Source organism: Panulirus ornatus, chromosome 20, assembly GCF_036320965.1.
Source record: "Panulirus ornatus isolate Po-2019 chromosome 20, ASM3632096v1, whole genome shotgun sequence".
In the NCBI taxonomy this organism is placed as follows: domain Eukaryota; kingdom Metazoa; phylum Arthropoda; class Malacostraca; order Decapoda; family Palinuridae; genus Panulirus; species Panulirus ornatus.
Window position 1 is genome coordinate 41,538,398 of NC_092243.1, and position 25,079 is coordinate 41,563,476.

General features: G+C 42.1%; 1 protein-coding gene across 1 annotated transcript in view; it reads left to right on the forward strand.

Annotated features, from left to right (window-relative positions):
* Mekk1 (mitogen-activated protein kinase kinase kinase 4) overlaps positions 1-25,079 on the forward strand; it is a 1,037,736-nt gene that overhangs the window by 57,344 nt on the left and 955,313 nt on the right. Inside the window, exon 3 of the mRNA XM_071674802.1 lies at positions 4,942-5,045. Within this exon, the coding sequence (XP_071530903.1) occupies positions 4,942-5,045 (104 nt within the window). The remainder of the gene's footprint in view (positions 1-4,941; positions 5,046-25,079) is intronic.

Genomic DNA, 25,079 nt, shown 5'->3' on the forward strand with positions numbered 1-25,079 from the left:
ACACACAGACATATACATACATACACATACACATAAGTCATACTGTCTGCCTTTATTCATTCCCATCGCCACCTCGCCTGCCTTTATTCATTCCCATCGCCACTTCGCCACACATGAAAATAACAACCCCCTCCCCCCTCATATGTGGGAGGTAGCGCTAGGAAAGGACAACAAAGCTCCCATTCATTCACACTCAATCTCTAGCTGTCATTTAATAATGCACCGAAACAACAGCTCCCTTTCCATATCCAGGCCCCACAGAACTTTCCATGGTTTACCCCAGACGCTTCACATGCCCTGGTTCAATCCATTGACCGCACATCGATCCCGGTATACCACATCATTCCAATTCACTCTATTCATTGCACACCTTTCACCCTCCTGCATGTTTAGGCCCCGATCACTCAAAATCTTTTTCACTCCATCTTTCCACCTCCATATTGGTCTCCCACTTCTCGTTCCCTCCACCTCTGACACATATATCCTCTTGGTCAATCTTTCCTCACTCATGAGTGGTGGGATGAAGAAGTAAAATTATTAGTGGGATGAAGAAGTAAAGAGAAGTGAAAGAGAAGAGAAAGGCATTTGGATGATATTTGCAGGGAAATAATGCAAATGAGTGGGATATGTATAAAAGAAAGAGGCAGGAGGTTAAGAGAAAGGTGCAAGAGGTGAAAAAGAGGGCAAATGAGAGTTGGGGTGAGAGAGTATCATTAAATTTTAGGGAGAATAAAAAGATGTTTTGGAAGGAGGTAAATAAAATGCGTAAGACAAGGGAACAAATGGGAACTTCAGTGAAGGGGGCTAATGGGGAGGTGATAACAAGTAGTGGTGATGTGAGAAGGAGGTGGAGTGAGTATTTTGAAGTTTTGTTGAATGTGTTTGATGATAGAGTGGCAGATATAGGGTGTTTTGGTCGAGGTGGTATGCAAAGTGAGAGGGTTAGGGAAAATGATTTGGTAAACAGAGAAGAGGTAATAAAAGTATTGCAGAAGATGAAAGCCTGCAAGGCAGCGGGTTTGGATGGTATTGTAGTGGAATTTATAAAAAAAAGGGGGTGACTGTGTTGTTGACTGGTTGGTAAGGTTATTTAATGTATGTATGATTCATGGTGAGGTGCCTGAGGATTGGCGGAATGCGTGCATAGTGCCATTTTACAAAGGCAAAGGGGATAAGAGTGAGTGCTCAAATTACAGAGGTATAAGTTTGTTGAGTATTCCTGGTAAATTATATGGGAGGGTATTGATTGAGAGGGTGAAGGCATGTACAGAGCATCAGATTAGGGAAGAGCAGTGTGGTTTCAGAAGTGGTAGAGGATGTGTGGATCAGGTGTTTGCTTTGAAGAATGTATGTGAGAAATACTTAGAAAAGCAAATGGATTTGTATGTAGCATTTATGGATCTGGAGAAGGCATATGATAGAGTGGATAGAGATGCTCTATGGAAGGTATTAAGAATATATGGTGTGGGAGGCAAGTTGTTAGAAGCAGTGAAAAGTTTTTATCGAGGATGTAAGGCATGTGTACGTGTAGGAAGAGAGGAAAGTGATTGGTTCTCAGTGAATGTAGGTTTGCGGCAGGGGTGTGTGATGTCTCCATAGTTGTTTAATTTGTTTATGGATGGGGTTGTTAGGGAGGTGAATGCAAGAGTTTTGGAAAGAGGGGCAAGTATGTAGTCTGTTGGGGATGAGAGAGCTTGGGAAGTGAGTCAGTTGTTGTTCACTGATGATACAGCGCTGGTGGCTGATTCATGTGAGAAAGTGCAGAAGCTGGTGACTGAGTTTGGTAAAGTGTGTGAAAGAAGAAAGTTAAGAGTAAATGTGAATAAGAGCAAGGTTATTAGGTACAGTAGGGTTGAGGGTCAAGTCAATTGGGAGGTAAGTTTGAATGGAGAAAAACTGGAGGAAGTAAAGTGTTTTAGATATCTGGGAGTGGATCTGGCAGCGGATGGAACCATGGAAGCGGAAGTGGATCATAGGGTGGGGGAGGGGGCTAAAATCCTGGGAGCCTGGAAGAATGTGTGGAAGTCGAGAACATTCTCTTGGAAAGCAAAAACGGGTATGTTTGAAGGAATAGTGGTTCCAACAATGTTGTATGGTTGCGAGGCGTGGGCTATGGATAGAGTTGTGCGCAGGAGGATGGATGTGCTGGAAATGAGATGTTTGAGGACAATGTGTGGTGTGAGGTGGTTTGATCGAGTGAGTAACGTAAGGGTAAGAGAGATGTGTGGATATAAAAAGAGCGTGGTTGAGAGAGCAGAAGAGGGTGTTTTGAAGTGGTTTGGGCACATGGAGAGAATGAGTGAGGAAAGATTGACCAAGAGGATATATGTGTCGGAGGTGGAGGGAATGAGGAGAAGAGGGAGACCAAATTGGAGGTGGAAAGATGGAGTGAAAAAGAATTTGTGTGATCGGGGCCTGAACATGCAGGAGGGTGAAAGGAGGGCAAGGAATAGAGTGAATTGGAGCGATGTGGTATACCGGGGTTGACGTGCTGTCAGTGGATTGAATCAAGGCATGTGAAGCGTCTGGGGTAAACCATGGAAAGCTGTGTAGGTATGTATATTTGCGTGTGTGGACGTATGTATATACATGTGTATGGGGGGGTTGGGCCATTTCTTTCGTCTGTTTCCTTGCGCTACCTCGCAAATGCGGGAGACAGCGACAAAGTATAAAAAAAAAAAAAATCTCTCTTACCCTTACGTGACTTACTTGATCACACCACCTCACACCACACATTGTCCTCAAACATCTCATTTCCAGAACATCCATTCTCCTGCGCACAACTCTATCCATAGCCCACGCCTCGCAACCATACAACATTGTTGGAACCACTATTCCTTCAAACATACCCATTTTTGCTTTCCGAGATAATGTTCTCGACTTCCACACATTCTTCAAGGCCCCCAGAATTTTCGCCCCCTCCCCCACCCTATGATCCACTTCCGCTTCCATGGTTCCATCCGCTGCCAGATCCACTCCCAGATATCTAAAACACTTCACTTCCTCTAGTTTTTCTCCATTCAAACTCACCTCCCAATTGACTTGACCCTCAACCCTACTGTACCTAATAACCTTGCTCTTATTCACATTTATGTGTGGAAATAAAAAGAGCGTGGTTGAGAGAGCAGAAGAGGGTGTTTTGAAATGGTTTGGGCACATGGAGAGAATGAGTGAGGAAAGATTGACCAAGAGGATATATGTGTCGGAGGTGGAGGGAACGAGGAGAAGTGGGAGACCAAATTGGAGGTGGAAAGATGGAGTGAAAAAGATTTTGTGTGATCGGGGCCTGAAAATGCAGGAGAGTGAAAGGAGGGCAAAGAATAGAGTGAATTGGATCGATGTGGTATACCGGGGTTGACGTGCTGTCATTGGATTAAAACGGCATGTGAAGCGTCTGGGGTAAACCATGGAAAGCTGTGTAGGTATGTATATTTGCGTGTGTGGACGTATGTATATACATGTGTATGGGGGTGGGTTGGGCCATTTCTTTCGTCTGTTTCCTCGCGCTACCTCGCAAACGCGGGAGACAGCGACAAAGCAAGAAAAAAAAAAAAAATATATATATATATATATATATATATATATATATATATATATACACAGACATATACATATATGTGCTTGTACATATTTATACTTGCTGTTTTCATCCATTCCCATTACCACCCTACCATATGAAATAGCATCCCTCCCCCCCAAGTGAGGTAGTGCCAGGAAAAGACAAACGGCCACATTCGTTCACACAGTCTCTAGCTTTCATGTGTGATGCACCGAAACCATTGCTACCTTTTCACATCCAGGCCCCACGTACCTTTCCATTGTTTACCCCAGACGCTTCACATGCTCTGGTTCAATCCATTGAGAACACGTCGACCCTGGTATACCACATCGTTTTAATTCACTCTGTTCCTTGCACGCCTTTCACCCTCCTTTATTTTTAGGCCCTGATCTCTCAAAATCTTCTTCAATCCATCCTTCCACCTCGTATGTGGCCTCTCCCTTCTTCTCGTTCCCTCTGACACATATATCCTCTTTGTAAATCTTTCCTCTCTCACTCTCTCCATGTGACCAAACCACTTCAACGCACCCTCTTCTGATCTCTCAACCACACTCTTTTTATTACCACATATCTCTCTTACCTTTTCATTGTTTACTCAATCAAACCACCTCACAACACATGTTGTCCTCAAACATTTCATTTCCAACATATCCACCCTCCTCTGCAGAACCCTTTCTATAGCCCATGCCTCGCAGCCATATAACATTGTTGGAACCACTGTTCCTTCAAACATACCTATTTTTGCTTTCCGAGATAATGTTCTCACTTTCCACACATTCTTCAGTGCTCCCAGAACCTTCGCCCCCTCCCCTACCCTGTGACTCACTTCTGCTTCCATGGTTCCATCCACTGCTAAATCCACTCCCAGACATCTAAAACAATTCACTTCCTCCAGTTTTTCTCCATTTAAACTTACCTCCTAATTAACTTGCCCCTCAACCCTAATAACCTAATAACCTTGCTCTTATTCACATATACTCTCAGCTTTCTTCTTTCACACACTTTACCAATCTCAGTCACCAACTTTTGCAGTTTATCACCCGAATCAGCTAACAGTGCTGTATCATCAGTGAACAACAACTGACTCACTTCCCAAGCCCTCTCATCCACAACAGACTGCATACGTGCCCCTCTCTCCAAAACTTGCATTCACCTCCCTAACCACCCCATCCATAAAGAAATTAAACCACCATGGAGACATCACACACCCCTGCTGCAAACCGACATTCATTGGTAAGTCTGCATAATGTCTAACAGGAAACTAGTTATTATTCAGTATTTTTGTTAGAAAAAAAGAATTTGTAAGCTATCAGTTATGTAATGATAACACACATAGGATATTTGAATTTGCCTGAAAGATTGAAAAGTTTGATTTTTTTCAGTTTACAAGCCAAAGAAGCAGCACGAGCAACCCTAAAACGTCGTGACACATCTGAACGATTTCTTTCTCTTCCTGGCTTTTCAGATCATGGCATTCCTGAAGTTTGTAAGTCCTTACATTATTTTGATAGTTGTTGCAAAATTTAATAATTTTACTTATAGAAATGAAAAGATATGTCGATATTATAATGTGATATACATTTGGCTTTTCATGTTACAGTTATACAGAGGGGAGCAATAAGCATGTGCAGCTGTGAGTGATTATACAGTTATGTTTCAGTAATGTACATGTGTACTGTAGTTTAGTTACCCCTTGAATTGTGAAAGATTTTGTTTATTATTATTATTTATTATAATTATTTTTTATCCCTGGGGATAGGAGAGAAAGAATACTTCCTATGTATTCCATGCGTATCGTAGAAGGCGACTAAAGGGGGCGGGAGCAAGGGGCTAGAACCCCCCCCCCCACCTTTGTATTTAGATTTCTAAAAGGGGAAACAGAAGGAGTCATGCGGGGAGTGCTCATCTTCCTCGAAGGCTCAGACTGGGGTGTCTAAATGTGTGTGGATGTAACCAAGATGAGAAGAAAGTAGAGATAGGTAGTATATTTGAGGAATGGAACCTGGATGTTTTGGCTCTGAGTGAAATGAAGCTCAAGGGTAAAGGGGAAGAGTGGTTTGGGAATGTCTTGGAAGTAAAGTCAGGGGTTAGTGAGAGGACAAGAGCAAAGGAAGGAGTAGCACTCCTCCTGAAGCAGGAGTTGTCGGAATATTTAGATTGATATGGGTAAAACTGAAAGTTGATGGAGAGAGATGGGTGATTATTGGTGCCTATGCACCTGATCATGATGAGAAGAAAGATCATGAGAGGCAAGTGTTTTGGGAGCATCTGAATGATTGTGTTAGTAGTTTTGATGCACGAGATCGGGTTATAGTGATGGGTGATTTGAGTGCAAAGGTGAGTAATGTGGCAGTTGAGGGAATAAGTGGTATACATGAGGTGTTCAGTGTTGTCTATGGAAATGGTGAAGAGCTTGTGGGTTTGTGTGCTGAAAAAGGACTGGCGATTGGGAATACCTGGTTTAAAAGAAGATATATACATATGTATGTGAGTAGGAGAGATGGCCAGAGGGCATTATTGGATTACATATTGATTGATAGGTGTGTAAAAGAGAGACTTTTGGATATTGATGTGCTGAAAGGGGCAGCTGGAGGGATGTCTGATCACTATATTGTGGAGGTGAAGGTGAAGATTTGTATAGGCTTTCAGAAAAGAAGAGAGAATGTTGGGGAGAAGAGAGTGGTGAGAGTAAGTGAGCTTGGAAGGGAGACTTGTGTGAGGAAGTACCAGGAGATATTGAGTGCAGAGTGGCAAAAGGTGAGAGCAAATGACATAAGGGGGTTGGGGGAGGAATTGAATGTATTTTGGGAAGTAGTGATGGCTTGCACAAAAAAATGCGTGCAGCATGAGAAAGGTGAATGGTGGGGTGAAGAAGTTAGATTGTTAGTGAAAGAGAAGAAAGAGGCATTTGGATGATATTTCCAAGGAAGTAGTGCAAATGACTGGGAGATGTATAAAAGAAAGCGGGAGGAGGTCAAGAGAAAGGTGCAAGACGTGAAAAAGAGGGCAAATGAGTGTTGGGGTGAGAGAGTATCATAAGATTTTTGGGAGAATAAAAAGATGTTTTTGAAGGAGGCACATGGAGAGAATGAGTGAGGAAAGATAGACCAAGAGGATATATGTGTCGGAGGTGGAGGGAACGAGGAGAAGAGGGAGACCAAATTGGAGGTGGAAAGATGGAGTGAAAAAGATTTTGTGTGATCGGGGCCTGAACATGCAGGAGGGTGAAAGGAGGGCAAGGAATAGAGTGAATTGGATGGATGTGGTATACCGGGGTTGACGTGCTGTCAGTGGATTGAATCAAGGCATGTGAAGCGTCTGGGGTAAACCATGGAAAGCCATGTAGGTATGTATATTTGCGTGTGTGAACGTATGTATATACATGTGTATGGGGGGGGTTGGGCCATTTCTTTCATCTGTTTCCTTGCGCTACCTCGCAAACGCGGGAGACAGCGACAAAGTATAAAAAAAAAATAAAAAAAATAAAGAAATAATAATAATAATGATTATCATAACTATCATTATTATTATAATATTAATAATAATAATAATGATAATAATAATGATAATAATAATAATAATAATTATTATGATTATTATTATTATTATAATTGTAATAATTATTATCATCATTATTATCATAATAGTAATATGGAAAAAATGCCTGCGTAAAGAATTCTAAACATATGCTAGTAAGACGTGTAGTGAGACGATATCGCCATAGGGAAACAACGACTTTGTCTGGAAGGGGAGATATGTGTATATAGGCAGATAGATATATCTGTGGAAGGTATTAAGAATATATGGTGTGGGAGGCAAGTTGTTAGAAGCAGTGAAAAGTTTTTATCGAGGATGTAAGGCATGTGTACGTGTAGGAAGAGAGGAAAGTGATTGGTTCTCAGTGAATGTAGGTTTGCGGCAGGGGTGTGTGATGTCTCCATGGTTGTTTAATTTGTTTATGGATGGGGTTGTTAGGGAGGTAAATGCAAGAGTTTTGGAAAGAGGGGCAAGTATGAAGTCTGTTGGGGATGAGAGAGCTTGGGAAGTGAGTCAGTTGTTGGTCGCTGATGATACAGCGCTGGTGGCTGATTCATGTGAGAAACTGCAGAAGCTGGTGACTGAGTTTGGTAAAGTGTGTGAAAGAAGAAAGTTAAGAGTAAATGTGAATAAGAGCAAGGTAATTAGGTACAGTAGGGTTGAGGGTCAAGTCATTTGGGAGGTAAGTTTGAATGGAGAAAAACTGGAGGAAGTAAAGTGTTTTAGATATCTAGGAGTGGATCTGGCAGCAGATGGAACCATGGAAGCGGAAGTGGATCATAGGGTTGGGGAGGGGGCGAAAATCCTGGGAGCCTTGAAGAATGTGTGGAAGTCGAGAACATTATCTCTGAAAGCAAAAATGGGTATGTTTGAAGGAATAGTGGTTCCAACAATGCTGTATGGTTGCGAGGCGTGGGCTATGGATAGAGTTGTGCGCAGGAGGATGGATGTGCTGGAAATGAGATGTTTGAGGACAATGTGTGGTGTGAGGTGGTTTGATCGAGTAAGTAACGTAAGGGTAAGAGAGATGTGTGGAAATAAAAAGAGCGTGGTTGAGAGAGCAGAAGAGGGTGTTTTGAAATGGTTTGGGCACATGGAGAGAATGAGTGAGGAAAGATTGACCAAGAGGATATATGTGTCGGAGGTGGAGGGAACGAGGAGAAGTGGGAGACCAAATTGGAGGTGGAAAGATGGAGTGAAAAAAATTTTGTGTGATCGGGGCCTGAACATGCAGGAGGGTGAAAGGAGGGCAAGGAATAGAGTGAATTGGATCGATGTGGTATACCGGGGTTGACGTGCTGTCAGTGGATTGAATCGGGGCATGTGAAGCATCTGGGGTAAACCATGGAAAGCTGTGTAGGTATGTATATTTGCGCGTGTGGACGTATGTATATACATGTGTATGGGGTGGGTTGGGCCATTTTTTTCGTCTGTTTCCTTGTGCTACCTCGCAAACGCGGGAGACAGCGACTAAAAAAAAAAAAAAAAAAAAAAAAAAAAAAGTAAAGTGTGTAAGACAAGAGAACAAATTGGAACATTGGTGAAGGCAGCTAATGGGGAGGTAATAACAAGCAATGATGAAGTGAGAAGGAGATGGAGTGAATATTTTGAAAGTTTGTTGAATGTGTTTGATGATAGGGAGGCAGATATAGGGTGTTTTTATCAGGGTGGTGTGTGAAGGCAAGGCAGCGGGTTTGGATGGTATTGCAGTGGAATTTATGAAAAAAGGGGTTGACTGTGTTGTTCATTGGTTGGTAAGGATATTCAGTGTATGGATAGGTCATGGTGAAGTGCCTGAGGATTGGCACAATGCATGCATAGTGCCATTGTGCAAAGGCAAAGGGGATAAGAGTGAGTGCTCAAATTACAGAGGTATAAGTTTGTTGAGTATTCCTGGTAAATTATATGGGTGGGTATTGATTGAGAGGGTGAGGGCATGTACAGAGCATCAGATTGGGGAAGAACAGTGTGGTTTCATATGTGGTAGAGGATGTTTGGATCAGGTGTTTGCTTTGAAGAATGTATGTGAGAAATACTTATAAAAGCAAAGGGATTTGTATGTACCATTTATGGATCAGGAGAAGGCATATGATAGAGTTGATAGAGATGCTCTGTGGAAGGTATTAAGAATATATGGTGTGGGAGGCAAGTTGTTAGAAGCAGTGAAAAGTTTTTATTGAGGATGTAAGGCATGTGTACATGTAGGAAGAGAGGAAAGTGATTGGTTCTCAGTGAATGTAGGTTTGCGGCAGGGGTGTGTGATGTCTCCATAGTTGTTTAATTTGTTTATGGATGGGGTTGTTAGGGAGGTGAATGCAAGAGTTTTGGAAAGAGGGGCAAGTATGCAGTCTGTTGGGGATGAGAGAGCTTGGGAAGTGAGTCAGTTGTTGTTCGCTGATGATACAGTGCTGGTGGCTTATTCATGTGAGAAAGTGCAGAAGCTGGTGACTGAGTTTGGTAAAGTGTTTGAAAGAAGAAAGTTAAGAGTAAATGTGAATAAGAGCAAGGTTGTTAGGTACAGTAGGGTTGAGGGTCAAGTCAATTGGGAGGTAAGTTTGAATGAAGAAAAACTGGAGGAATTAAGTGTTTTAGATATCTGGGAGTGGATCTGGCAGCGGATGGAACCATGGAAGCGGAAGTGAATCATAGGGTGCGGGAGGGGGCGAAAGTCCTGGGAGCCTTGAAGAATGTTTGGAAGTCGAGAACATTATCTCGGAAAGCAAAAATGGGTATGTTTGAAGGAATAGTGGTTCCAACAATGTTGTATGGTTGCGAGGCGTGGGCTATGGATAGAGTTGTGTGCAGGAGAGTGGATGTGCTGGAAATGAGATGTTTGAGGACAATATGTGGTGTGAGGTGGTTTGATCGAGTAAGTAATGTAAGGGTAAGAGAGATGTGTGGAAATACAAAGAGTATGGTTGAGAGAGCAGAAGAGGGTGTTTTGAAATGGTTTGGTCACATGGAGAGAATGAGTGAGGAAAGATTGACCAAGAGGATATATGTGTAGAGGTGGAGGGAACGAGGAGAAGTGGGAGACCAAATTGGAGGTGGAAAGATGGAGTGAAAAAGATTTTGAGTGATCGGTGCCTGAACATGCAGGAGGGTGAAAGGCGTGCAAGGAATAGAGTGAATTGGAACGATGTGGTATACCGGGGTCAACGTGCTGTCAATGGATTGAACCAGGGCATGTGAAGCGTCTGGGGTAAACCATGGAAAGTTTTGTGGGCCTGGATGTGGAAAGGGAGCTGTGGTTTCGGGCATTATTACATGACAGCTAGAGACTGAGTGTGAACGAATGGGGCCTTTGTTGTCTTTCCCTAGCGCTACCTTGCACACATGAGGGGGGAGGGGGATGTTATTCCATGTGTGGTGAGGTGGCGATGGGAATGATTAAAGGCAGACAGTATGAATTATGTGTATATATGTATATGTCTGTGTGTGTATATATATGTGTACATTGAGATGTATAGGTATGTATTTTTGCGTGTGTGGACGTGTATGTATATACATGTGTATGGGGATGGGTTGGGCCATTTCTTTCGTCTGTTTCCTTGCGCTACCTCGCAAACGCGGGAGACAGCGACAAAGCAAAATAAATAAATAAATAATAATTTTGTTGAGTATTTCTGGGAAATTATATGGGAGGGTATTGATTGAGAGGGTGAAGGCATGTACAGAGGATCAGATTGGGGAGGAGCAGTGTGTTTTCAGAAGTGGTAGAGGATGTGTGGATCAGGTGTTTGCTTTGAAGAATGTATGTGAGAACTACTTAGAAAAACAGATGGATTTGTATGTAGCATTTATGGACCTGGAGAAATCATATGATAAGGTGCAGAGAGATGCTTTGTGGAAGGTTCTAAGAGTATATGGTGTGGGAGGCAAGTTGCTAGAAATGGTGAAATGTTTTTACCAAGGCTGTAAGGCGTGTGTACGAGTAGGAAGAGAGGAAAGTGATTGGTTCTCAGGATATGTTGGTTTGTGGCAGGGGTGCATGATGTCTCCATGGTTGTTTAATTTCTTTATGGATGGGGTTGTTAGGGAGGTGAATGCAAGAGTTTTGGAGAGAGGGGTAAGTGTGCAGTCTGTTCTGGATGAGGGCTTGGGAAGTGAGTCATTTGTTGTTTGCTGATGATACAGTGCTGGTGGCTGATTTGGGTAAGAAACTGCAGAAGTAGGTGACTGAGTTTGGTAAAGTGTGTGAAAGAAGAAAGTTAAGAGTAAATGTGAATTAAAGGAAAGTTATTGGGTTCAGTAGGGCTGAGCGACAAGTTTATTGGGAGGTGTGTGAATGGAGAAAAACTGGAGGAAGTGAAGTGTTTTAGATATCTGGGAGTGGACTGAGCAGCGAATGGAACCATGAAAGCGAAAGCGAGTCACAGGGTCGGGGATGGAGTGAAAGTTTGGGAGCTTTGAAGAATGTTTGGAAGGTGAGAACTTTATCTCAGAGAGCAAAACTGGGTATGTTTGAAGGAAGAGTGGCTCCAACAATGTTGTATGGTTGTAAGACATGGGCTATAGATAGGGGTGTGCGGAGGAGGGTCGATGTATTGGAAATGAAGTGTTTGATGACAGTATGTGGTGTGAGGTGGTTTGATTAAGTAATGAAAGGGTAAGAGAGATGTGTGGTAATGAAAAGAGTGTGGTTGAGAGAGCAGAAGAGGGTGTTTTGAAATGGTTTGGGCACATGGAGAGAATGAGTGAGGAAAGATTGACCAAGAGGATATGTGTCGGAGGTGGAGGGAACGAGGAGAAGTGGGAGACCAAATTGGAGGTGGAAAGATGGAGTGAAAAAGATTTTGTGTGATCGGGGCCTGAACATGCAGGAGGGTGAAAGGAGGGCAAGGAATAGAGTGAATTGAATCGATGTGGTATAACGGGGTCGACGTGCTGTCAGTGGATTGAATCAGGGCATGTGAAGCATCTGGGGTAAACCATGGAAAGCTGTGTAGGTATGTATATTTGCGTGTGTGGACGTATGTATATACATGTGTATGGGGGGGGTTGGGCCATTTCTTTCGTCTGTTTCCTTGCGCTACCTCGCAAACACGGGAGACAGCGACAAAGTATAATAAAAAAAAAAATAATATATATATATATATATATATATATATATATATATTTTTTTTTTTTTTTTTTGCTTTGTCGCTGTCTCCCGCGTTTGCAAGGTAGCGCAAGGAAACAGACGAAAGAAATGGCCCAACCCACCCCCATACACATGTATATACATACGTCCACACACGCAAAATATACATACCTACACAGCTTTCCATGGTTTACCCCAGACGCTTCACATGCCCCGATTCAATCCACTGACAGCACGTCAACCCCGGTATACCACATCGCTCCAATTCACTCTATTCCTTGCCCTCCTTTCACCCTCCTGCATGTTCAGGCCCCGATCACACAAAATCTTTTTCACTCCATCTTTCCACCTCCAATTTGGTCTCCCTCTTCTCCTCGTTCCCTCCACCTCCGACACATATATCCTCTTGGTCAATCTTTCCTCACTCATTCTCTCCATGTGCCCAAACCATTTCAAAACACCCTCTTCTGCTCTCTCAACCACGCTCTTTTTATTTCCACACATCTCTCTTACCCTTACGTTACTTACTCGATCAAACCACCTCACACCACACATTGTCCTCAAACATCTCATTTCCTGCACATCCATCCTCCTGCGCACAACTCTATCCATATATATATATATATATATATATATATATATATATATATATATATATATATATGTATATAGATCAGGTGTTTGCTTTGAAAAATGTATGTGAGAAATACTTAGAAAAGCAAATGGATTTGTATGTAGCATTTATGGATCTGGAGAAGGCAAATGATAGAGTTGATAGAGATGCTCTGTGGAAGGTATTAAGAATATATGGTGTGGGAGGCAAGTTGTTAGAAGCAGTGAAAAGTTTTTATCGAGGATGTAAGGCATGTGTAAGTGTAGGTAGAGAGGAAAGTGATTGGTTCTCAGTGAATGTAGGTTTGCGGCAGGGGTGTGTGATGTCTCCATGGTTGTTTAATTTGTTTATGGATGGGGTTGTTAGGGAGGTGAATGCAAGAGTTTTGGAAAGAGAGGCAAGTATGAAGTCTGTTGTGGATGAGAGAGTTTGGGAAGTGAGTCAGTTGTTGTTCGCTGATGATACAGCGCTGGTGGCTGATTCATGTGAGAAAGTGCAGAAGCTGGTGACTGAGTTTGGTAAAGTGTGTGAAAGAAGAAAGTTAAGAGTAAATGTGAATAAGAGCAAGGTAATTAGGTACAGTAGGGTTGAGGGTCAAGTCAATTGGGAGGTAAGTTTGAATGGAGAAAAACTGGAGGAAGTAAAGTGTTTTAGATATCTGGGAGTGGATCTGGCAGCGGATGGAACCATGGAAGCGGATGTGGATCATAGGGTGGGGGAGGGGGCGAAAATCCTGGGAGCCTTGAAGAATGTGTGGAAGTTGAGAACATTATCTCGGAAAGCAAAAATGGGTATGTTTGAAGGAATAGTGGTTCCAACAATGTTGTATGGTTGCGAGGCGTGGGCTATGGATAGAGTTGTGAGCAGGAGGATGGATGTGCTGGAAATGAGGTGTTTTAGGACAATGTTTGGTGTGAGGTGGTTTGATCGAGTAAGTAATGTAAGGGTAGGAGAGATGTGTGGAAATAAAAAGAGCGTGGTTGAGAGAGCAGAAGAGGGTGTTTTGAAATGGTTTGGGCACATGGAGAGAATGAATGAGGAAAGATTGACCAAGAGGATATATGTGTCGGAGGTGGAGGGAACGAGGAGAAGTGGGAGACCAACTTGGAGGTGGAAAGATGGAGTGAAAAAGATTTTGTGTGATCGGGGCCTGAACATGCAGGAGGGTGAAAGGAGGGCAAGGAATAGAGTGAATTGGATCGATGTGGTATACCGGGGTTGACGTGCTGTCAGTGGATTGAATCAGGGCATGTGAAGCGTCTGGGGTAAACTATGGAAAGCTGTGTAGGTATGTATATTTGCGTGTGTGGACGTATGTATATACATGTGTATGGGGGTGGGTTGGGCCATTTCTTTCGTCTGTTTCCTTGCACTACCTCGCATACGCAGGAGACAGCGACAAAGCAAAAAAAAAAGAAAAAATATATATATATATATGTGTGTGTGTGTGTGTGTGTGTGTGTGTATGATCATTTATGTATATACAGATGTATGTGGGTGGGTTGGTCTTTTCCTCATTTGTTTCCTTGCACTACCTTGCTAATGCGGGAGATGGCAGTAAAGTATAAAAGATGATAATGATTTATTCTTTATTTATTTATATACTTAATCACTGTTTCCCTGCATCAGTGAGGTAGCATCAGGAAACAGCTGAAGAACTGCCCATCCACTCATATGTACATGTATATACATAAATGCCCATACATGCGCATACACAGACATATACATATATATATACATGTACATATTCATGGATTTGTATGTAGCATTTATAGATCTTGAGAAGGCATATGATAAGAGTAGATAGAGATGTTCTGTGAAAGGTATTAAGAGTATATGGTGTTGGGGAGCAAGTTTATAGATGTAGTGAAAAGTTTTTATCGAGGATGTAAGGCATGTGTATGTGTAGGAAAAGAGGAAAGTGATTGGTTGTCAGTGAATGTTGGTTTGTGGCAGGGGTGTGTGATGTCTCCATGGTTGTTTAATTTGTTTATGGATGGGGTTGTTAGGGAGGTGAATGCAAGAGTTTTGGAAATAGGGGCAAGTATGCAGTCTGTTGTGGATGAGAGAGCTTGGGAAGTGAGTCAGTTGTTGTTCACTGATGATACAGTGCTGGTGGCTGATTCATGTGAGAAACTGCAGAAGCTGGTGACTGAGTTTGGTAAAGTGTGTGAATGAAGGAAGCAGATAGTAAATATGAATAAGAGCAAGGTTATTAGGTACAGTAGGGTTGAGGGACAAGTCAATTGGAAGGTAAGTTTTGAATGGAGGAAAACTGGAGGAAGTGAAGTGTTTTAGATATCTGGGAGTGGATTTGGCAGCGGATGGATCCATGGGAGCGGAAGTGAATCATAGAGTGGGGGAGGGGGCGAAAGTTCTGGGAGCGTTGAAGAATGTGTGGAAGTCGAGAACATTATCTCTGAAAGCAAAAATGGGTATGTTTGAAGGAATTGTAGTTTGAACAATGTTATATGGTTGTGAGGCATGGGTTATCGATAGAGTTGTGTGGAAGTGGGTGGATGTACTGGAGATGAGATGTTTAAGGACAATATGTGGTGTGAGGTGGTTTGATCGAGGAGGTAATAATAGGGTAAGAGAGATATATGGTAATAAAAAGAGTGTGGTGGAGAGAGCAGAAGAGGGTGTTTCGAAATGGTTTGGTCACATGGAGAGAATGAGTGAGGAAAGATTGACCAAGAGGATGCATGTGTCAGAGGTGGAGGGAACGAGGAGAAGTGGGAGACCAACTTGGAGGTGGAAAGATGGAGTGAAAAAGATTTTGAGTGATCAGGGCCTGAACATGCAGAAGGGTGAAAGGCATGCAAGGGATAGTGTGAATTGGAACGATGTGGTATACCGGGGTTGACATGCTGTCAATGGATTGAACCAGGGCATGTGAAGCGTCTGGGGTAAACCATGGAAAGTTCTGTGGGCCCTGGATGTGGAAAGGGAGCTGTGGTTTCAGTGCATTATACATGGGTAAAACTGAAAGTGGATGGAGAAAGATGGGTGATTGCTGGTGCCTATGCACCTGGGCATGAGAGGAAAGATCATGAGAGGCAAGTGTTTTGGGAGCAGCTGAGTGAGTGTGTAAGTAGTTTTGATGCACGAGACCAGGTTATAGTGATGGGTGATTTGAATAAAAAGGTGAGTAATGTGGCAGTTGAGGGAATAATTGATATACATGGGGTGTTCAGTGTTGTAAATGGAAATGGTGAAAAGCTTGTAGATTTGTGTGCTGTAAAAGGACTGGTGATTGGGAATGCCCAGTTTAAAATGAGAGATATATATAAGTATGTAAGTAGGAGAGATTAGGTTACGTGTTAATGATAGACATGCGAAAGAAAGACTTTTGGATGTTAATGTGCTGAGAGGGGCAATTGGGAGGACGTTGAATCATTATATTGTGGAGGTGAAAGTGAAGATTTGTAGGAGTTTTCAGAAAAGAAGAGAGAATGTTGGGGTGAAGAGAGCGGTGAGAGTAAGTGAGCTTGGGAAGGAGACTTGTGTGAGGAAGTACGAGGAGAGACTGAGTGCAGAATGGAAAAAGGTGAGAGCAAATGATGTAAAGGGAGTGGGGGAGGAATGGGATGAATTTAAGGAAGCAGTGATGGCTTGCGCAAAAGATGCTTGTGGCATGAGAAGCGTAGGAGGTGGGCAGGATAGAAAGGGTAGTGAGTGGTGGGATGAAGATGTAAGGTTATTAGTGAAAGAGGCATTTTGATGATTTTTGCAGAGAAATAGTGGAAATGAGTGGGAGATGCATGAAAGAAAGGCAGGGGTTGAAGAGAAAGGTACAAGAGGTGAAAAAGAGGGCAGATGAGAGTTGGGGTAAGAGAGGATCATTAGATTTTAGGGAGAATAAAGTGATGTTTTAGATATCTGGGAGTGGATCTGGCAGCGGATGGAACCATGGAAGCGGAAGTGAATCATAGGGTGGGGGAGGTGGCGAAAATTCTGGGAGCCTTGAAGAATGTTTGGAAGTCGAGAACATTATCTCGTAAAGCAAAAATGGGTATGTTTGAAGGAATAGTGGTTCCAATAATGTTGTATGGCTGTGAGGCGAGGGCTATGGATAGAGTTGTGCGCATGAAGGTGGATGTGCTGGAAATGAGATGTTTGAGGACAATATGTGGTGTGAGGTGGTTTTATCGAGTAAGTAATGTAAGGGTAAGAGAGATGTGTGGAAATAAAAAGAGTGTGGCTGAGAGAGCAGAAGACGGTGTTTTGGAATGGTTTGGTCACATGGAGAGAATGAGTGAGGAAAGACTGACCAAGAGGATGTATGTGTCAGATGTGAAGGGAACGAGGAGAAGTGGGAGACCAAATTGGAGGTGGAAAGATGGAGTGAAAAAGATTTTGTGTGATCGGGGCCTGAACATGCAGAAGGGTGAAAGGCGTGCAAGGAATAGAGTGAATTGGAACGATGTGGTATACCGGGGTCGACGTGCTGTCAAGGGATTGAACCAGGGCATGTGAAGCGTCTGGGGTAAACCATGGAACGTTGTGTGGGGCCTGGATGTGGAAAGGGAGCTGTGGTTTCAGTGCATTATTACATGACAGCTAGAGACTGAGCGTGAACGAATGGGGCCTTTGTTGTCTTTTCCTATCGCTACCTCACACACATGAGGGGGGAGGGGGATGTTATTCCATGTGTGGCGAGGTGGCGATGGGAATAAATAAAGGCAGACAGTATGAATTATGTACATGTGTATATATGTATATGTCTGTGTGTGTATATGTGTACATTGAGATGTATAGGTATGTTTGTTTGCATGTGTGGATGTGTATGTATATACATGTGTATGTGGGTGGGTTTGGCTATTCTTTCGTCTGTTTCCTGGCGCTACCTCGCTAACGCGGGAGACAGCAACAAAGCAAGAAATAAAAAAGAAAACGTTTTGGAAGGAGGTAGATAAAGTGCGTAATACAAGAGAACAAATGGGAACATGGGTGAAGGGGGCTAATGAGGAGGTAATAACAAGTAGTTGTGATGTTAGAAGGAGATGGAGTGAGTATTTTGAAGGTTTGTTGAATGTGTTTGATGATAGAGTGGCAGATATAGGGTGTTTTGGTCGAGGTGGTGTGCAAAATGACAGGGTCAGGGAGAATGATTTGGTAAACAGAGAAGAGGTAGTAAAAGCTTTGTGGAAGATGAAAGCTGCCAAGGCAGCAGGTTTGGATGGTTTTGCAGTGGAATTTATTAGAAAGGGTGGTGACTGTGTTGTTGAGTGGTTGGTAAGGATATTTAATGTATGTATGACTCATGGTGAGGTGCCTGAGGATTGACAGAATGCATGCATAGTGCCATTGTACAAAGGCAAAGGGGATAAAGGTGAGTGTTCAAATTACAGAGGTATAAGTTTGTTGAGTATTCCTGGGAAATTATATGGGAGGGTATTGACAGTGAGTGAAATCATGTACAGAGCCTTCAGATTGGGAAAGAGCCGTGTGGTTTCAGAAGTGGTAGAGGATGTGTGGATCAGGTGTTTGCTTTGAAGAATGTATGTGGGAAATACTTAAAAAAGCAAGTGGATTTGTATGTAGCATTTATGGATCTGGAGAAGGCATATGATAGAGTTGATAGAGATGCTTTGTGGAAGGTATTAAGAATATATGGTGTGGGAGGCAAGTTGTTAGAAGCAGTGAAAACTTTTTATCAAGGATGTAAGGCATGTGTACCAGTAGGGAGAGAGGAAAATGATTGGTTCTCAGTGAATGTCGGTTTGTGGCAGGGGTGGTTGATGTCTCCATGGTTGTTTAATTTGTTTATGAATGCGGTTGTTAGGGAGGTGAATGCAAGAGTTTTGTGGCAAGTATGCAGTCTGTTGCGGATGAGAGGGCTTGGGAAGTGAGTGGGTTGTTGTTCGCTAATGATACATCGCTGGTGGATGATTCTGGTGAGAAACTGCAGAATGGTGGCTGAGTTTGGTAAAGTGTGTGAAAGAAGAAAGCTGAGAGTAAATGTGATTAAGAACAAGGTTATTAGGTACAGTAGGGTTGAGGGACAAGTTAATTGGGAGGTAAGTTTAAATGGAGAATAACTGGAGGAAGTGAAGTGTTTTACATATCTGGGAGTGGATTTGGCAGCAAATGGAACCATAGAAGCGGAAGTGAGTCACAGGGTGGGGGAGGGGGCAAAAGTCCTGGGAGTGTTGAAAAATGTGTGGATGGCGAGAACATTATCTCGGAAAATAAAAATGGGTATGTTTGAAGGAATAGCGGTTCCAACAATGCCATATGGTTCCGAGGTATGGGCTATAGATAGAGTTGTGCGGCGGAGGGTGGATGTGTTGGAAATGAGATGTTTGCAGACAGTATATGGTGCGAGGTGGTTTGATTGAGCAAGTAATGAAAAGGTAAGAGATATATGTGGTCATAAAAAGAGTATGGTTGAGAGAGCAGAAGAGGGTGTTTTGAAATCGTTTGGTCACATGGAGAGAATGAGTGAAGAAAGATTGACCAAGAGGATATATGTGTCTGAGGTTTAGGGAACAAGGAGAAGTGGGAGACCAAATTGGAGGTGGAAAGATGGAGTGAAAAAGATTTTGAGCAATCAGGGCCTGAACATGCAGGAGGATGAAAAGGCATGCAAGGAATAGAGTGAATTGGAATGATGTGTTATACCAGGGTCGATGTGCTGTCAATGGATTGAACCAGGGCTTGTGAAGCATCTGGGGTAAACCATGAAAAGTTCTGTGGGGCTTGGGTGTGGAAAGGGAGCTGTGGTTTCAGTGTATTATACATGACAGCTAGAGACTGAGTGTGAATGAATGTGGCCTTTGTTGTCTTTTCCTAGCACTACCTCACACACATACAAGGGGAGGGGGTTGTGATTTCATGTGTATCAGGATAGCAACGGGAATGAATGAAGGCAGACAGTATGAATTATGTACACGTGTATATATGTATATGTCTGTGTATTTTTATATATGTATATCCCTGGGGATAGGGGATGAAGAATACTTCCCACGTATTCCCTGCGTGTCGTAGAAGGCGACTAAAAGGGGAGGGAGCAGGAGGCTGGAAATCCTCCCCTCTCGTTTTTTTTTTTCTTTTTTTTAATTTTCCAAAAGAAGGAACAGAGGGGGGCCAGGTGAGGATATTCCACAAAGGCCCAGTCCTCTGTTCTTAATGCTACCTCGCTAATGCGGGAAATGGCGGATAGTTTAAAAGAAGAAAGAAAAGAAAGAAAAATATTTGAAATGTATAGATATGTATATATGCGTGTGTGGACGTGTATGTATATACATGTGTATGTGGGTGGGTTAGGCCATTCTTTCGTCTGTTTCCTTGCACTGTCTCGTTAACGCGGGAGACAGTGACAAAGTATGATAATAAAAAAAATAAATCCATCTGTTTTTCTGGGTATTTCTCACATACATTCTTCAGAGCCAACACCTGATCCGCACATCCTCTACCACTTCTGAAACCATACTGCTCTTCCCCAGTCTGATGCTCTGTACATGTCTTCACCTTCTCAATCAATACCTTCCCATATAATTTCCCAGGAATACTCCACAAACTTATGCCTGTGTAGTTTGAAGACTCACCTTTATCCCCTTTGCCTCTGTATGATGGCACTATGCTTGCATTCCGTAAATCCTCGAGCACTTTATCATGTTCCATACATACACTGAATATCCTTACCAACTAATCAAGAACACAGTCACACCCTTTTTTAATGAATTCCACTGCAATACCATCCAGACCTGCAGCCTTTCCGGATATCATCTTTTACAAAGCTGTCACTCCCTCTTCTCTCTTTACGAAACCATTCTCCCTGACCCTCTCACTTTGCACACCACCCTGACCAAAACACCCTATATCTGCCATTCTATCATGAAACACAATTCAACAAATCTTCAAAATACTCACTCCGTCTCCTCACTTTATCACTACCTGTTATTACCTCCCCACTTTCCCCCTTCACCGATGTTCTCATTTGTTCTGTTGTCTTATGCACATTATTTACATCCTTCCAAAACATCTTTTTATTCTCCCTAAAATTTGATGATGCTCTCTCATCGCAACTCTCATTTGCCCTGTCTTTGAAACCTTGCACATTTCTCTTGACCTCCGCTGCTTTCTTTTGTGTATCTTGCAGTTATTTATGCAACTTCCATGCAAGTATCATCCAAATGCCTCTCTTCTGTCTTTCACTAACAACTTTACTTCTTCATCCTACTACTCACTACCCTTCCTAATCTGCCAACCCCGCTCCTTTTTCATGCTACATGCATCTTTGGCGGAAGCCATCACTGCTTCCCTAAATACATCCCATTCCTCACTTACTCCCCTCACGTCATTTGCTCTCACCTTTTGCCATTCCACAATCAACCTCTCCTGGTCCTTCCCGAAACAAGTCTCATTTCCAAGCTCATTTACGGTCACAACTTTCTTCTCCCCAACATTGTCTCTTCTTTTTTGAAAATCTCTACAAATTTTCACCTTTGCTTCCACAAGATAGTAATCAGATATCCCTTCAGCTCCCCCTCTCAGCACATTAACATACAAAAGTCTCTCTTTTACATGCCTATCACTTAACACGTAATCCAATAATGCCCTTTGACTATCTCTCCTACTCACGCACGTATACTTATGTATATCTCTTTTTAAACCAGGTACTCCCAATCACTATTCTTTTTTCAGCACACAAATCCATAAGCTCTTTACCATTTCCATTTACAACACTGAACACCCCATGTACACCAGTTACACCCTCAACTGCCACATTACTCACCTTTGCATTTAAATCACCCATTACTATAACCCAGTCTCGTGAATCAGTGCTGCTAACACACTCAGCTGCTCCCAAAACACTTGCCTCTCATGATCTTTCTTCTCATGCCCAGGTGCATAGGCACCAATAATCACCCATCTCTCTCCATCTTTTTTCAGTTTTACACACATCAATCTAGAATTCACTTTCTTACACTCTATCGCATACTCCCACAACTTCTGTTTCAGGAGTAGTGTTACTCCTTTGCTCCTGTCCTCTCACCAACCTTGACTTTACTTCCAAGACTTTCCCAAACCACTCTTCCCCTTTACCCTTGAGCTTCATTACACTCAGAGCCAGAACATCTAGGTTTCTTTCCTCAAACCTACTATCTATCTCTCCTTTCTTCTCATCTTGGTTAAATCCACACACATCCAGACAACCCTGTCCAAGCCTTTGTGGAGGATGAGCACACTCTGCGTGACTACTTTTTCTGTTTCCCTTTTTAGAAATTTGAATGTAAATAGAGGGTAAAAATATGTGTATTTTGTATTTTCTAGTAAAGATGTATTATAGTTATTGTTAAGGGTATGAGATTGTGTAATGCATGAATAACACTTTCTGTATCTGATAAATATTTTAGAGTGACAGCCATATTTTACCCTAAGATTATCTAACCCTTCATGGAGGATGAGCGTTTCATGCTTGACTCCTTTTTCTGTTTCCCTTTTTAGAAATTTAAATTCAAATAGAGGGTAAAGATATGTGTATTTTCTATTTTATAGTAAAGATGTATTATAGTTATTGTTAAAGATATGAGATTGTGTAGTGCTTGAATAGCACTTTCTGTATCTGATAAATATTTTAGAGTGACAGCCATATTTTACCGTAAGATTATTTCAGTGTAAGAAGAATTTTGTTAATAGATGAGTTAGTTTTGATTTTAGAATTGGTTTTATGGATATTGTATTGTACTGTAATGACTCAAATCTGGCTTTCCAAAATCCAAAACCAGCTTCTACTTAATTACTTTTTTCCACATTAACTCCATAATGAAGAAACTTTTATGATGAAAAAACTTAATTATATGAAACAAGTGACATATGATAACTGTTTTTGAAGTTGTCTTAGCCTTGCACATGCTTAGATGTATTACAGAATCTTCAATCCCTTCACCAAGCCTCTTGCCTGTTACTCTGGAGCCAGAGCTGAGTTTCAGGAATCTTCCAAGTACATCTTAATCAGCTCCTTTTGTGGATTATATGAAAGACCTACTTTTTGCGTTTTGTTTGGCATCAACCTCATTACAGTAAGATAACACTCATGTTTACTTGTCAACTTCACCTGGGCCAGATGCCACCCTGAAATCTTTTGCTAAGTGATAATCTTTTACTCCCTTAGTGTACGTTTACATTTTAGAATAAAGAATGGTTAGAATTTTTTTAAGTGCAGTTGATAATTACCTGTGTGATAATTTTGAAAGCATACAAAAACTTACATATTGGGAAAACACCTCCGCAGGTTAAGTAATGGTTTATTTGATCAGCTGTTAGGTCTCCTTGTTATTGCTAATACCCAAATTCTGGAACTTTCAAGATCCAGCAACTGCTTGACCACAGTGTTGTGAGATTTGAAACTTAGCTTGTAAGATTGTGATATTTTGATATATGAAATGTTCATTATGATTCCTCTGTTTTTATTTTTATGTTTATATATGAGTTCTTGATACAATTTTTGTTTTGTGCTTCAGGACTGAGATTAGGTGTTATTGGAATGTGCCTGCTCAAAGGTACAACCTGGGTGCAGATTCACCTTTGGGAAGGCTGTATCATTGGGAGTATAGTCTCTTCAAAGAACTCACTCCAAAGGAGACCACGTCTGCTGCTGGAAGTGGTGCAACCTTGAGCTGAGGAAAATTAGAAAGAGGTCCTGGGTAATGCCAAGACTCTCAGAAAAAGGCCTTGGGTGACACCAAGACTCTTAGAAAGAGGTTCTTGGTAATACCACAACTCTTAGAGAAAAATCCTGGTGTAATATTTTTGCTCATCCTTTTTGAAGGCTCAGATTGGGGTGTCTCAGTGTGTGTGGATGTAACCAAGATGAGAAGAAAGGAGAGATAGGTAGTATTTTTGAGGAAAGAAACCTGGATGTTCTGGCTCTGAGTGAAATGAAGCTCAAGGATAAAGGAGAAGAATGGTTTCAAAAAGTCTTAGGAGTAAAGTCAAGTTGGTGGGAGGACAAGAGCTAAGGAAGGAGTAGCACTACTCCTGAAGCAGGAGTCATGGAAGTGTGTGAGAGAGTGTAAGAAAGTAAATTCTTGATTGATGTGGGTAAAACTGAAAGTGGATAGAGAGACAGGTGTTTACTGGTGCTTATGCACCTGATCATGAGAAGAAAGATCATGAGAGGTAAGTGTTTTGGTAGCAACTGAGTGAGTGTGTCAGTAGCTTTGGTGCACAAGACCAGGTATTAATGATGAGTGATTTAAATGCAAAGATGAGGAATGTGGCAGTTAAGAGTATAATTGGTGTACATGGGGTATTCAGTGTTGTGAATGGAAATGCTGAAGAGCTTATGGATTTGTGTGCTGAAAAAAGATTGGTGATTGGGAATACCTAATTTAAAAAGAGAGATATACATAAGTGTACATATGTGAGTTGGAGAGATGGTCAAAGGGCATTATTGGATTACGTGTTAATTGATAGGCGTGTAAAAGAGAGACATTTGGATGTTTATGTGCTAAGAGGGGCAGCTGGAGCTATGTCTGACCACTATCTTGTGGAGGCAGTGAATATCTTTGGAGGTTTTCAAAAATGAAGAGAGAATGCTGGGAAGAAGAGAGTGGTGAGAGTGAGAGAGCTTGGGAAGAAGACTTATTTGAGGAAGCACCAGAGAGATTAAGTGTAGTATGGCAAAAGGTGAGAGCAAATAATGTGAGTGGGTGAGGAATGGGATGTATTTAGGGAAGCAGGGATGGCATGTGGAAAAGATGCATGTGGCATGAGAAAGGTGGGAGGTGGGCAGATTAGAAAGGGTAGTGAGTGGTGGGATGAAGAAGTAAAGTTGTTAGTGAAAGAGAAAAGAGAGGTGTTTGGACGATACTTGCAAGGAAGGAGTGCAAATGACTGGGAGATATATAAAAGAAAGCAGCATAAGGTCAAGAGGAAAGTGCAAGGGTTGAAAAAGAGGGCAAATGAGAGTTGGGGTGAGAGAATATCTTCATATTTGAGGGAGAATAAAAAGATGTTTTGGAGGGAGATAGATAAAGTGCATTAGACAAAAGAACAAATGGGAACATCAGTGAAGGGGGCAAAGGGAGAAGTGATAACAGGTAGTGATGAAGTGAGGAGATGGAGTGAGTATTTTGAAGGTTTGTTGAATGAGTTTGATGATAGAGTGGCAGATGCAGGGTGTTTTAGGCGGGATGGTGTGCAAAGTGAGGTCAGGGAGAATGGTTTGGTTAAGAGAGTAGTGAAAGCTTTGTGGAGAACAAAATCTGGCAAGGTGGTGGGTTTGGATGGTATCGCATTTGAATTTATTTGGAAAGGGGGTGACTGTGTTTTTG